The sequence below is a fragment of the Sciurus vulgaris genome (assembly GCF_902686455.1).
Source record: "Sciurus vulgaris genome assembly, chromosome: 8".
Taxonomy (NCBI): Eukaryota; Metazoa; Chordata; class Mammalia; order Rodentia; family Sciuridae; genus Sciurus; species Sciurus vulgaris.
The window spans coordinates 9,102,651-9,118,097 of NC_136468.1; the positions used below are offsets into that span (position 1 = coordinate 9,102,651).

The 15,447-nt window shown below is 38.6% G+C and overlaps 1 protein-coding gene across 2 annotated transcripts in view; it reads right to left on the minus strand.

The window, feature by feature from the left end:
- The window catches only part of CNTNAP2 (contactin associated protein 2), a 2,020,421-nt gene that overhangs the window by 840,598 nt on the left and 1,164,376 nt on the right, over window positions 1-15,447 (minus strand). For both annotated transcript variants that reach the window (XM_079149276.1, XM_079149277.1), the window contains exon 11: window positions 3,447-3,553. In XM_079149276.1, coding sequence (XP_079005402.1) covers window positions 3,447-3,553 — 107 coding nt within the window. The remainder of the gene's footprint in view (window positions 1-3,446; window positions 3,554-15,447) is intronic.

Genomic DNA, 15,447 nt, shown 5'->3' on the forward strand with positions numbered 1-15,447 from the left:
GAGGAGGGGGAGGGAAAGAGGAGGTATTGGGATTAAAATGGAGCAACTCATATTGCATGTATGTATGAATGTCAAATGAATCCCATTATCATGTATTATGGTTACACATGCACTAATAAAAACATTTCTTTAAAGTTTCAAATTTCAGAGTTTTCTACCTTGGTTTTGGATATTTGCCTAGACTTTCCTGGTTAAGCAGCCCTAATTCAGAAACCAAAATCCAAAATGCTCCACAACCTGAAAATTTGAGGTATCACGTAGGTATTCAACTTTCAGATTGTGGTGTATTTTGGATTTGGGGATTAGGAATTCTCAACCAGTAATACTAGAAAAGTTCAAAACCATACGACATGGAATAAGCAACTTGAAATGTCAGCTCATGGGCCTTTAGAAGCAAAAGAGACTTCAGGAACCATTTAGACAATGGGAGTAAAAACGTTCCAGAGAAGTCACATGACTGTCTAGGAGGACACACGGAGTGGTGATCTCCAGCCAGAATCAGGCATCCGGGTCTTTCACTTCACCGTTCTTACCAGGAATGCATCCAGTAACTTAGTAACAATGAAAAACCCTCCATTCTGTTTCAAACTTCATGGAACACATTGCATCTTTTGTTATGTGCTATGCCAGACCACTCTTGATTTTTTTTTTCTTTTAAACGATTTTATTATTTGTTTTAATTGACAAATAATAATTGAATATATTTATGGGGTACAATGTGATATTTTGGTACATGCATACATTGTAGAATGATAAAATTAAAAAAAAAAGAAATTCAAAATTCAAAATAATAAGACAAAGAATTATTTTTTATAAAAATGAGTAAAGGACCTGAACGGACCTTTCCCAGAGGAAAGCTAACAAATGGCCAGCAGATACATTAAAAAATTCTCAACATTACTAATCATCATAGAAATGCAAATTTAAACAAAAATGAGGGTCATCTCATACCTGCTTGAATGGTATTATCAAAAAGATGAAAGAACCAGGCACAGTGGCACGGCCTGTAATCCCAGAGTTTGGGAGTCTGAGACTGGAGGATTATAAGATCAAAGCCAGCCCTGTGGAATTCAGTGAGACACTATCTCAAAATGAAAAATAAAAAGGGTTTGGGATGTGGCTGAGTGGTTAAGTGCCCCTGGGTTCAATCCCTGGTAACAACAACAACAACAAAAAATTATGTGGTTGGCAAGGATGTAGAGAAAGTAAAACATTTCAATTTTTAACTTCTCCATGGAGTACTAAGAGATGTGTCAAATCTTTACAGGAAGTAAATATCCTTCAATAAACCACAAGGTACCCTCTTCCAGACCAAGCTCTTTCTTGAATTAAGCAACATGGCCGTTCAACCTCAACTGATGTACACACTTGACATTCACAATATTCAGGAGGGACCAGCTTTCATTATTAAAAGGAGTAATTCTCCCCTTATAGAAGCAAAAATGGAATGAATAGCAAGTAGGAAGGAACACCCAGATATGAGATAATTCTCCTCTTCTGCATGGAGAGCCGGCCAATAGAACCAGACTTAAATACGCCAAGCATATTTCAAATATTTGCAGTTATGACTCTTAACAAAATTCAACTACTGAATCAGTAGCATATATTTTTACAGTTTGGCCCTTCTCTTTGCAATACATGTTGATGTGTTAAAAATTTACTGGCTTTTCAATTCAATATCAAAGCCATCTATGAGGTGGGAGACCCTGTGATCACTACCAGTTTTTGCTCTGTCTTTCCTTGGCATCGCTGTATTTCAGAAACAAGATCTCTTGCATTTAAACATGGTAACTGTCACATGATAGAAATTATACTGGTGAAATTAAGCTTGCTAATTCTTACCAAAGTTTCTTATTTCAGCATTGTATTTTATAATAATGAATATTGTATATGAAAAGTCAAGATTTTGTGTGGTTGGTCTATATATAATTTTAGTTATAACTTGCTTCTCACAAGATAGATTTTGATCTTGTGCGATCTTTCCAGTTTAGGATAGACACCAAGGATAACTTTTTCTGTTGTCTTGTTTTGTTTCACAAGCTTTTGTATCCCACATTCTTGTTCATTTGATCTTTAAAATTTTTATTGGTGCATTATAATTATATGTATTAATGGGATTCCTTGTTACATATACATTCATGCACTCAACAGATTGGGTCAATTTCATTCTCCAGAACCTCCTCTTACCTCCCTTCCTTCCTCCCCCTGGTCTTCTCCTAATTAATTTTATTATTAATCATTTGTGTTCCTTATTCACTAAAATACTTTTCTTTATCTTTACAGATGATGAATTTCCTGTCTGTCTGTTGTTATTCACTTATACATCTTCCCATTAATGTTGGTTTTTCTAAGAGTCCCTTTACATCTTGTTTTTTATTATTTCCTTCAATAAATTAATAAATGAAGAAAAATAAATTTCAAACATTTTTCTTAGTTTATGTCTCACAGCACATTCTAAGCATGATTTCTTACTGAACTTACTACAAATGACAGTATGGAGAGGCTCAGAGAAGTATATTGCATTTTTACTGTCCCCAGGACTCTGAAAATATTCTGCTTCTCATTTCCTAAAAATAAAGTGAAGAGAAATCAGTCTTGTGTAATTAGAGGTTTTCGATGTTAGGATTTCAGGGTGTTAGCATATTGAAAGATGGCTGACTCTCTTTTCTATAGATACACACACACTACACAACAGGTGACCCTCTTTACTATGTGTTTATGACAAGTATGTTTTCAAAGGTGCTTTTGTAAAATGGCAATGAGTTATTGGAAAATGAATATCACAACTAAAGAGCTAACATTCACTTAAGATACACTTTGAATTTAAAAGCTTAATTTGTACTTAACCCTAGGGGATAAAGCTATGTGATACAAGACACGTGTATATTTTTCTAGTTATTTTTGCATGCTAGCTTTTCTTTTTAATGTTTTTAGAACTTTGCCTTCTTGTGTTTTTACTTTAGATATATAAGGTGATGGACTTTATGCCACTTTCTGACTCATTTATCTGATGTAAAAAATGGGGCCAAATACTTGGGCTGACACCAGAGTCAACCACTGTCCAGAAATTAAATGTTCAAATTATACTCTGTCTCCCCCTCAGATGAATTGATAAATGATGGTCCAGTCAGAGACATAACACTAACACAATTTTCCAGGCAATCTAAGTGGACAGACCTGGCTTAGACACACAGAGGGGACTCCAGATTCTGCCTTCCAACTCAGACATGGAAGGTTGGAGATGCTGGCCCTTCCCCATCCAGCATGAGGGACCATATTTGACAAGTAGAGTACTATCTTTTTGGAGTCATGACAACGGAATATGGATTTTCCAGATCAAGAGATGCAGAGTGTAGATAATTCAGGCAGCTAAGCTTTAAAGCATGGCTGAGGCCCTGTGATTCTCATGTGTCTCTGAGATGAAAGTGAGATAAACTGGCACTCACAGTTGTGGCAGGTGGCCCCGCTGTATCCTGTCTCCTCACAAGAGCATCTGAAGCTGTCCCACGTTTGCGAGCACTTTCCCCCATGCTCACAGTGATTGGGCACACATCTGTCAGAAAAAGAGACAAACAGAAATAAAGCAACAAACAAATGAGATTTATGAGTGGCCAAATTCCAAGCTGTTTGGGTAATCTATCATTTCCATGCCAGGTTGCCTTACTGAGGCAATTAATCCTTGTTAGTTTTAGCAGATTAATATGATTCATGATGGAAGGTGCCAAGCACACAGAAGATGATGTATCACAGGCCTGGTGTTTCCCATTTTTGAGTAAACAGTAGATACTAACGCCCAGCTGAGGGGCTCGTTTGCATATGGCAGATTCATTTCATTTCCCTTTTACCCAAAGACATAGACACTAGCCAGGTTCCTCCTGGCGAGGGATGGAAGATAAGCCATCTTGTTTCCTCTCCTGTTTTCTTCTCTTTCAAGGCCAATACCAAGTTGCAGAGGGGTAGTCCTGAGTTTTCCAAACCAATTTGAGTTTTTGGAATAATGCCATGGCAACGGCAATGAAATTACGTTAACTTGGTGAGAAAAGATTTCTGTCTTTCAAACACTTCCCCTAGTACCTGACTGGATCGTTAAAGCCACCAACTTAAAGAGGCAGCAAGCCTAATGGAGGGGGAGAATAGGGTTTGTGTTCCAAGCTATGTCTTTCCATGCATTAGAAAGCTAACCGTGATGAATCTAACCTTTCTGAATCTCCGTATTTGAAAAGTGGGCAATTATATCTACCTTATGAATACTTTAAAAACATCTTATTTTTAATTTAATTTTCAAACTGATACTTAAACATAAAAACTATACGTATTAATGGGGCATCAAATGATGCGTCAGTATTCATTTACATTGTGTAATGTGTTTAACCCAGGTTAAACATACCTATCTCCTCCAGCGTTTATCATTTGTTTTGGTAAAAATATTCAAAGTCCTTTCTTCTATCTTTGTGAAATACACACTACATAATGAGATCTACAGGCACCCTACTGGGGTAATTACACACTGGGACTTCTTGCTCTTTTCTAACTATAACTTGGTACCCACTGATAACCTTTCCCCATTACCACCCCTAGACTCCGGTAACCATGATTCTCCTTTTGACTTATAAAATCGTCTGGTTAGATTCCACATGAGTGCTATTTCACAGTACTTATCTTTTTGTACCTAGCTTATTTCACTTAACATAATAATCTCCAGTCCCATTCATGTAATGGAAAGGATAGGATTCCATCCTTTTTTATGGCTGAATGGAACTCCATTGTGTAGATGTACCACTTTAGGTTTGGAGGTAAGGTTCATGAAGTACATAATAGGAAGGAACGAGAGGGCCAATTGCTGAGAGCTCTAAGTATCTGGGTCACAGCTTCCAGGGCACAATTTCCTAGCTTGACTGTATCCTAGCAATAGTGAAGTTGAGATCTGTTCTGGAAAATTCATACTTCAGTGGCAGATACTCTTTCCCATCACCTGATGCCATCTCCTTATCCCTTCTATCAATTCCTTTCTCCAACTTCCCCACAACCTATTTCTGTATACATCATTGTTTAAAAATATTTGAAAAGAAGTTATTTATTGTTATGTATTAGCATTCACAGAAAATATCTAGATTTTAATAGGAAACTCTCAAAAATATTAATTTCCTCTCAGATTAAAACAGCAGAACCTATAATAGTGAGTCACAGGCAATGGATTGACAGAGAGTCATCCTGCATGGAAATCCTTAATAAGAATGCCCTGGTAGTGTTTTGCTACAACATATGATGGGGTTGGTCTTGGATCACCTTCTCCAGCCTCTGTTCTTGATTTACCATGTCTAAAGTCACTTTGCAGCAGAGAGCAGCTCAATAGACATGGAGCCCCTGAGTCTACCTGTGTGTGGTGTTTCTCCACACTTCCTCATAAACCTTTATTCCTACAACAAATGTGTACTGAACACTTGCTGTATGCATAGCACTATGGTAAACAGAATTATAAGACTATATTCACAGCCTCTGAAGATCTTACCACTTAAGAAAGTAGATACATTATGTATGAGAACTATAACAGAGGCAAAAATAAAAATGGCGCAACTCAGAGACAAATAAAATGCTGTGGAATTTCTTGTGAGAGATCATACATAGATTTCAGAATCAATTCAAAGCTCCTAGGTTGATGTTCACCGACTGAATAAGACTATTTAAGAAGAAAACATGAGAAAGATCATCATTGGTTTGAAGTGCGATAAAAGCAAAGGCATGATCCTGGATTTTCATGAAGGATGGAAAACTCACTCTACGTTTAATAGACGCCTACTTTTCTTTTCATATAATTTGAACTTGCGGGAATGAAGGCTGTGAAGACGAGCCTTCAAAGACCTTATACTGTAGGTGTAGATTGGGATGGGGACAAGACTCAGGTAAAATGTGACAGCAGGAAGAATTTTGTGAGTCATGACAACCTAAGAGCTGCTGCCAAGCCAAGGGCTGAACAGACCTTACAGAACATTTTCCCTGGGTCATAAAGAGGTGCTGCATTTCTATGATTAAAATGTTGAAAGGGGGTCCTAGCAGAATAAGAGAGAAAATCAAGGGGAAGGAAGTACAGCAGTGGGGGGCAGTGGTCCTGGTTTGGAAGGACCCACTCCACAGCACTTTGCACGCAGACCCAGGCCCAGGCCACGCGGCAGGGACCACATCCACTGCCCTTGCTCTCCATGTTGTGGTGGGAGGCAAACACACAGCAAAAAAAAGCATACTTGATACTTAATTTTGAAATTCAGTAAGTATATGCCTTTGTGTGGTATATTTACTTTCTAAATCATTGTGGGTTAATATTAGCTCAGCCTAATGGTGAGAGTCATTTACATCAGCTCATTATATCAATTAATTCAGGGGGAGGTAGTGCAGAAGCCTACTGAGTAGCAAAGGAAAACCAAGCTGGAATCTAAATGTGCTCTAAATAATGCACCAAGTAGAAAATCCACATCTCAATGATAAAAAGATGATGGTGTACTTGCACACGTGGGAAGCATAAACCAGGATGTGAGAGTAACTGAATACTCCTAAAATGCAGGACTAGGGATTTCTGCAAAAGCGATCATTTGTACTTCAATGGGATTTTAACATCCTATTTTTAATGACTGTTTCTGGCAATTTTTATTTTTAAAATTAACCTTCTCTTTATGCAGATTATTGGCATTTGAATACTTAAAGGTAGAAAATGTTTTATTTCCAAATCAACTTGATTCAAATTCAATTTCACATCCTAATATCTTATCACCATATATTTTAACAGGACCAATTACCAAGAAAAACAAAATACAAATTAACCTAGAGTCTTCTTTCTAATTACTTATTTCTTCTCCTGTATGACCATAGACCATTTGCATGTATCCAATATGCCCTCGTCACCTGGCTTAGTAATTGTTTGTTGGGCTGTCAGCTGACACTGCAGAAAGAAGGTGTGTTTTTCTTATGGTTCTTTGCATAACGGGGTGTCCAGCACACACTCAGTAAATGCCTGTGGACAGACTGAAGAAACGGATGAAAGAAATGCTAGAAAGTTATGCCACCTAGGACTCCAAAGGCATTTCAGAGGCAATAGCCCTCCTGCTCTGAGAAATAGAGATTATTTTTACCTATGATTTTAGTCTTAAATTCAGACTTTAGATTCTTGCTCTAATAAGGTAATTCTTTTAGTAGGTCACAGGAAATGTATAATTTGTTTCATGGCATGTCCTAACTTGAAGTTTGATTCACATCAAAAATGAATCAAAATGACTTGACTGCTTCTACTTGAGAAGAACTTGACCAGGCTCAGGAGCAGATGGGGGAGAAGTTGGCAGGTGTCAATTTGTCGTGATCAAAGGGCTCCTGGGAAGTGAAGCATCCAATTACTTTGGCTCCAGACAGCCCTGGCATCTGAGACTCAGCCACAGCATCCTTCCGGTTAGAGCTGGCCAGAATGCTGTAGGTTAGAATGCTGTAGGATCCACATGCTTTTCGTTTCAAATGAAACTTTCTGGTACCCCAATTTATGAGGCCCCCCAAAAATCCATATTTTGAAAAGTCTTATGTCCAACTATTACTTAATATAAAATCAATTAATGCAGACGGAGTTAGCTGGATGGATGCAGGAATTCAGTTTGGAGTTATGGATGGCAGTTGCAGTTTTATTTCACCCAGATCATGTCATTTATTTCTGTGCTTGAATTAAATGGCAAAGCACTGAGAAAACTGGGATCAGTGGATGTAAGATATTTAAAGTGGTATCAGACTTTAAAGCAGGTCGCTTTGTAGTTTATTAATATGACTTAATGTGGCATAGCAGAAGAAATTTTATTTTAAATCTGAAAAGATGTTAGTCTGACAACTTAACTAAATACATTGGTAATCTTCAGAGAACTTGGAAATTTTGTTTGTCTGTTACAGTGTTTAAAAGTTAAAAAGGGCTGGGATGTAGCTCAGTGGTAGAGACACTTGCCTAGTGTGCACAAAGACCTGGGTTTAAGCCCTAGAACTACAAAAAAGAAAGAAAAAAAAGTTGAAAAGTTAAAGTAGATATTTTTAAGTATGATTCAAGTAAAGCATTTGCATTACCTATAAGAGTACATTTGGTTCTGTAGAACCCAATAGATTATTTGCACTGTGACTCCAAAAATCCAGATGGAAGTCTGCTCACATGGTAAAACAATCAACAGTTCAACATTTACCAGAATATCTTGCTGTCACTTCCTCCTGAGACCCTGGCACCCAAAAGTCATGTTTCTCAACTTCTGTGTGCCCAGGAATCACTTTAAAGTTTTACTAAAATAAAGATTCTGATTCTGGAGACCTGGTAGGTCTCAGAGTCTGAAAGTCTAACCAGCTCCCAGATGACACCCACAGGGCTGCTCAGAGGACCTCACTGGGATCACAGGCTCCAGAGCATTTCGGTTAAGGAGCCCCCGAGGAGAATGAAGAACCAAGGAAGAGGAGAGCCTGAAAGGGAGCAAGCAGGAGGGGTGACGTCTGTGCGCTGATGCATCCACATTCCTCCTAGAACTGCTGTTTCCTTCCGCTCTCCGACTGCCTGTACAGGATCCACTCAGAGTGACATATAATAATCTCCTCATCTCACTTAGTGAGTTTAATCATTTCGCAACCTGCCCGTACTTCATAAAATTCACAGAACATGCTGGCTGCCTGTAAAGACAGTTTCATTTCACCTTAACACCAAGTTCGGAGCTGTCAATCTCAGCTGGGATTCTCCCCCTGCTTAGTTCTCTTACCATACCAATGCTCGGATATTTAATTTGGTTTTAGCTTAATGCAGATTTTATACCACATTAAATATGTCTTGTTCTGAACTCTAGAATGGGACAAACTGCTTTTCCGTTATTGATAGGTTATTTGTGAACTATGGGAAAATTATTCTAAATGATATATATGTAACCATTCCAGTACAAAGTATCTCCTGAACTTAAAGATTTTTTTTCCCCTTCATCTCAACACCAAGTTTTAACTTTTGCTTATTAAGGCAAGAAATCGGCTTAGAATGTTTGCATTCTTAAATACCATTTCTCCTGCTCTTGGCTGTCAGAGCTATTTCTGTAATCACAGTGGAGTCTCTTTCTGCATTACCTCTGATATTGACCTCAACAATATTTTAGCAATTTTCTTCTCATCTTAATTAGATTTCAATTTTGCTTGAAAGTATATTCTCTATGGAGTGTATATCACTGCCTTATATTTCGTCTGTTATATTTCTTCGGTTCAAATGGAAATCATATGGAGAATTATAACTTCAGGGACTAATTTAATATTTCATTACTACGTAACCTAATAGTATAGAAATGCTAATATTATATTGATGGTGCTCCTTCAACAAGCATTTATTTATGGAAATACTTGAGAGCAGAGATATTTATTGTACCTCCTACATTATGCCCAAATTTTACATTAAAAAGTAATCAACCATCTTTGGTTCACATCTATCCAACAGTTACACATTTCTGCCCTGACTGTAATACTCATTAATTTTAGCCTTACTGTATAAGCACCTTAACTTGGGTTTTCTACTTTATAAATTGCTTTATTATAATAAGCCAGAGATCACTTTTTTATCTTACTTTGTTAATTTACCAAGAGTTTTATTTTTACAATGCATTCCCCATTGTTTTATGAATAAAAGGTCCTCAAAGGGATTATATGCACACGGAGAAAAATCTGCAGGATCAGCAATTCCTTTACCTGTCTCCAGGTTAAATTGTATCTAACCTAAACAAGTAACAGCAAGTTCTTTCCAATCAGTCACCTGCTATAGGAAGACACTTTAAAACAGAATAGAGAATAGAGAAAAAAGGAAGTTTGGTCTTCAAGAAACTGTGTAGTTGTGAAATGTTATATTTCACTATGTAATTGTTGCCACCCCATTAAATGTATATTCATGATTATTCTATGCATCTTAATCTTACACTAAAGACAACTTAGTAATACCTTATTTTAATGTAATACCGGCACAAGTTTTTGTTTTAAAAAAAAACTTTACATGATGGTCATACCCCACTTCTTTGCAAAAAAAAAAAAAAAAAAAAAAAATTGCCATAAAATATGCAGTGATTTTGTGGTAAAATACAGTAATTATAAGTTAGATCTATATATATATGCCTCATATTTAAAATGCTGGAATGAGATTAAGATGGTAAATCACTGCTGTAGGGTGTACTAAGGCTTTACAGAGAACTCAGTTTTTGAAAATTTAGACGGATAACCTCAAAGGGAAAGCAAGGGCCTGCTCCCGGGGTAAGTGTGAAGAGTGGATTGGGGTAACACAGTGGGGACAGAAGCTTGCACCCAGGAGGAGACTGGTAAGAGTGCTGGGGTGCACCTGGCCGTGCCCTCCCTCCAATACCCGCCTGCGGGCACCAGGCATCCTACTTTCTTTGCATAGTCATGATCCCTTTGGAAGGAAGAGCCTCCCAGTCTCCAAGAGACAGAAAGGCAAGAGCCAGTTTTCCTAATGAGGTTGTTAATCTATCGCACAGTGTTCCTTAAATCTCAACCCCCTTCTGTGGCAATAGGATGTACATCTTGACAGAGCCACCAGCTAATGTTTCCCAGGCCCTCTTTAAGCAAGGAGGCTTGTGACTAGGCGATGAAAGTGGACATGCTGTGTGCATCCACCTTAAAACAAAGGTGCCTGGGCTCTTCTTCCCTCATGAGCCTGTGAGCAAGAGACCTGGACCAGGGGTCTCACAGCAGAGCATGGTGGCAAAGGAAAGTAAGGACTCAGGGTTCCTGGTAGCATACCAGTCTCATGCCACCAACCCAAGTGTGTTTATCAGAAAGAAATAAACTCTATGGCTTAAGACATCTATTTTGTGTTACATCCCCAAATCTATTCTAACTAAAACAGAAGCATAGTTTCTCTAGCCTGGTGTTGACCTACATCTTTTCCTCTTATTAGGACAGAACAAACTGGGTTATTATTATTCAAGCCATTACTTGTGGTCTTGCCTTACTTGCAACAGAAGACAGACAAACAGACGTTAAGTTTATGAACCTACATTAAGTCCCAAGTGTAGAGGGATTTTCCTGGAGAATATAGCTTTACTGATTCGTTGAACATATGCTTATGAATGCCTAGTATGTCTAGTAAACTGCTATTTGATGAAAACTTTTTTTCTTTTTACCATAAAGTCTCAGTTGCAAGAGAGAATATTTCTGGGAACTTGCACCCACTCCATAAGAAGTTCTGAACTTTATTCGTAGATAAAACAAAGCCAGACCATCAGAGGATCATTCAGTAGAAATTTATGATTCTTGATCTCTAATAAAATGGTTTTAACTCATGGATATTTAGAACAGTTTTTTAACCAGTGATGAAGAGATATTGGTGGGTCTTAAAAAATGAAGTTAGTTGATAAACACATATTTTAAAATATTAAGGAATGAATAATATGCAGGGTAGACTAGAAAGAGTCAACTAAGCAAGATCTGCTAAAGAGTGGTTTTAATACTCCAAGTAGATGTTCACAAAGTCTGGAGCAGAATGAACTGCAAAGAAACAGAGGGATTAAGGGGCTCCATTATCAATCCACCACTTAGAGAGAAATTAATTTGAAATGCCTCAGATATTCTGTGTTCAGGAACTGTGATAACTGGTGACATTTTCAGTACGAGGCAATAACTTTTCTCAACTAACAAGGAAATTTCAAACCCTATCGAATCTTTAGGATAGTAAGTTTTAAATTTAAACTCATAATTTGTTTTTCTTTTTCCCCAGATGAACTAACGTTGGAATAGCTGTAAACCATATTCTTCTAAAAGTGTTATAAAACCTTATCTCAGTTCTCTCCTTCAGTAGAGGAGGAGAAAAATACAGAGACAAGCCAGCTGGAAAGGTAGAGCATCTGCAAGTCTTCGGAAAGCATCTGGATGAGCTGCAGGTGCTGTTAAGTATCCAGTCTGCACTCCACGCATCTTTTCTATGGGTAACTTCGATTTCACCCCCACTGCTGGGTCTTTGAATACTAATTGAAGAGGCAGATTAGGAAAACTTGGGGGCCAGGCATAAATAAGGAGAGAAAGAGAATATCTAGGGAAATGTAGGTGGAAAGGAGGAAGGTGAGAGAAGAAAGAGGAGGAGAGAAAAACACTCAAGGAACATACATCTCTTGGGAAGAACACAACTGCAAACATTGCTAATAAGAACTTAGAAAACTCTTGACGCCTTCTAAAATTTATATGGAAAAATAAACACAGAGGTTCAGAAATTGGAGCACAAGAAGATAAGATTATTTTTAGTAAACAATAAGGCACAATATGGCTTGAGTAAATATAAACTAATATGGGTGCATTGAGAGAAAAAGATCAGTGGAACTGAGCTGAAAGTCTAGAAGTGAATTCAGGGACATCTACAAGTTGGCTAACAGTGGCATGCTGACAGTGGAGGAAATGGTTGAATTCCTAAAGGAAGAAAGGCAGACAGCTACTGGTCTGTGAAAGAATGAGGTCCCCTGTGCCATGCACCAAGTTTAACTCCACACACATCAAATATTTAAGCATAAAAAGGACATAAAAATTATAAAGCATAGTGGAAGATTTTTGTAATCTATTAACATAGGAGGTATTTTTAATGAAGACACAGATTCCAGGAATCACGAAACTCCAGCTTCATAAATTCAACTACCTAAAATTTTTTAAAAAGTGTTGCATGACCAAATATAACTCAATTCAGAGAGTAGTGACAGATTGGGAAGCTTTTTATAATACAGTAGATAGATAAAGGACTAATTTCTTTATGCTATAAAAATACTCGATAAGCAGTAAAAACTAATTCTAGTGAAAAATGAGCAAAGAACTTGAATGAAATGATCACATGAAGAAATACACGTGGCTTTTTAGAATTTGAAGAATGTTCAACGTCATTCATAATCAAATAGGTAAAACCCAGACTTCGATGAGTCTTCACTGGTTCTCTGTAGGACTCACACATCCCATCAAGCGCATACTGATGGCAAGGCAAGTTAGTTAAGTCTGCCAATTGCACACTGGCACACGAGGTGACCCAGCCTTGTTATGGCTAAGAACTACCCTATACTAGTATGCTTTCAAAAAATCGTATTTTCAAAATCATTAAAAAATGTTTATGGCAGCACTGTATCACCAAAACCTGGGGGAGATATCCCCTGGTTAGACAGTCTCTGCAGTGGATCCCTGCAGTCATCCAGGAGACAGACTTTGGTTTTAAATGACTGCTGATCCAGTTCCTTTGTCCACGTATTGATTGGGTTATTTGTTTTTTTGGTGTCAAGTTTTTCGAGTTCTTTATATATCCCGGAGATTACTGCTCTATCTGAGGTTCAGGTGGTAAAGATTTTCTCCTTTTCTGTAGGCTCTCTGTTCATGTTCTTGTTTCCTTTGCTGTGAAGAAGTTTTTGTTTGATGCCATGCCATTTATTGATTCTTGATTTTACTTTCTATGTTGTAGGAGTCTTATTGAAGAAGTTCATTCATAGAACACTACTCAGTCAAAAGAAGAATGAAATTATGGCATTTGTCAGTAAATGGATGGAACTGGAGAATATCATGCTATGTGAAATAAGCCAGTCCCAAAAAACCAAAGGACAAAGATTCTCCCTGATATGTGGATGCTAACCCATAACAAGGAAGAGTAGGGAAGGGAAGAATAGAAATTCATTGGATTAGACAAAAGGGACTGAGGGAAGGGACGGGAATGGGATTAGGAAAGACAGTGGAATAAATTGGACATCACTTTCCTATGCTCATATATGACGACCAGTGTAACTCCACCATGTTCAACCACAAGAATGGGGTCAAAATTGGAATGGATTGCACTCCCTGTATATATAATGTGTGAAATACACCGTACTGTCAATATATCTAAAAACATCAAATAAAAGAACAATGACTGCCAATTGCTGTGGTGGTTGTGTGAAGAGTGAATTGATACTTGTGAGACATGAAGGTCGCAGGCCTCCATTGGTCCTCTGAAAGCCCATTCTTCACCTCTGCACTGTGGCTCTGGGCCCCATGAGGCAGCCGAGAGGGAGAGATCCCACATCCTTCACCTCCTCCTGGGCGTGACCCCTGGGAAGCCTCGGCAGGAGCAGACCGCTCTCCTGGCCCTCTCCTGTGACATCTCTTCTGTCCAGCTTCAGGAGAGAGTCACTTCTCCCTTGGGCACCCTGTGGTACACTCTACCACTGTTTCTTATGTTAAAATTTCTTGACTGTCTCAGATTATCTTTTTTAAAAGAATTGTTCCACACCATACTCCTGAATTTTCTGATCACTTCTTCCCCTCTTTCCTTTGGGCTCCAAGGTGGGACCAGCTCCATTGCTGACTGGTAGCCCTGAGTTCCTGCCTTACCTTGTTGCCCCTTGTAATTAACCCACTTGTTAATAACGAGAAATGGAGAATCTACTTATCTATCTATAGCTATAGCTATCTAGGTGTAAACATTCTCCTGTGTGAATAGAATATTTTTGAAAAAAGTGTGTTAGATATTATAATAGTGGTTTCCTTAGAAAGGACCTGAGATAGGGGAAAGGCTTGTATTTTACTGTGTTCTGTTTTGCATTATTAAAATTATTAAACCATAGGCACTCATTATTTTCTCCACTAAAAAAATAACAAAATATGGAGGATGATTTGAACCATCCACACAATAACAGCAAGAGTAAGGGACCTTCACAAGTTTCTGCCATAACATAAAAGCACCACATCTATACATATGTGCTCTGCACCTACCTCCTGTCTTTTAAAAGAACATAGCCACTCAGCCACCCCCTTCCCCAGAATGATCAGCTTCCCTCTGTCCTGAATTAGTCCCCTCAACAGGTCGCAATTCACCTCCTCTAAGAGGAATAGCAAAACTCTCCACCGCAGTCCTTGCCATCTGGTTCCTGATATGCTTCCCTGATCCCTTTCACATTTCAAAACTCTTGAAAGCGTTGGGTTAGCAGATCTTCCATCTCAATCAACTTCAATCTCAAATCCCCTCAGCCGTCCACAAGACCCCCTTTTGTCGCAGGCGTGTGGAATCTCAGTTTTCCCAGTCTGTGAATGTGTTTGAACTCGCGGTTGGTCTGAGCTGAACTCCACTCCATTGCCTTTCGGCGGGGATTCCCCAGGGCTCAGTGCTGCCCCTGAGAAGGCTCTGGAATTCCGTTTGAGTTGAGACTTCCTGGGAGAGCTGTCCGTCTGAAGCCAGCAGGCTCCTGGACGTATCCTCATCAGCATGTCAAGGCTTCACTTACTGAGCGTGACTAGACGTGCCTTTTGATTTCACTCCCAACTTTGATACACCCTTGGTTCAGTTAATGCCACCGCCCTCTGTCCACTTATTCTTACTGGAAACTGGAAGTCATTCTGTTCTGCCCTCTTTGTCTCACTTCTCCATCAGACACTGACAAAGACACGGGGACCTGCCTCATATGGGACCACTTCTCTGTCTCC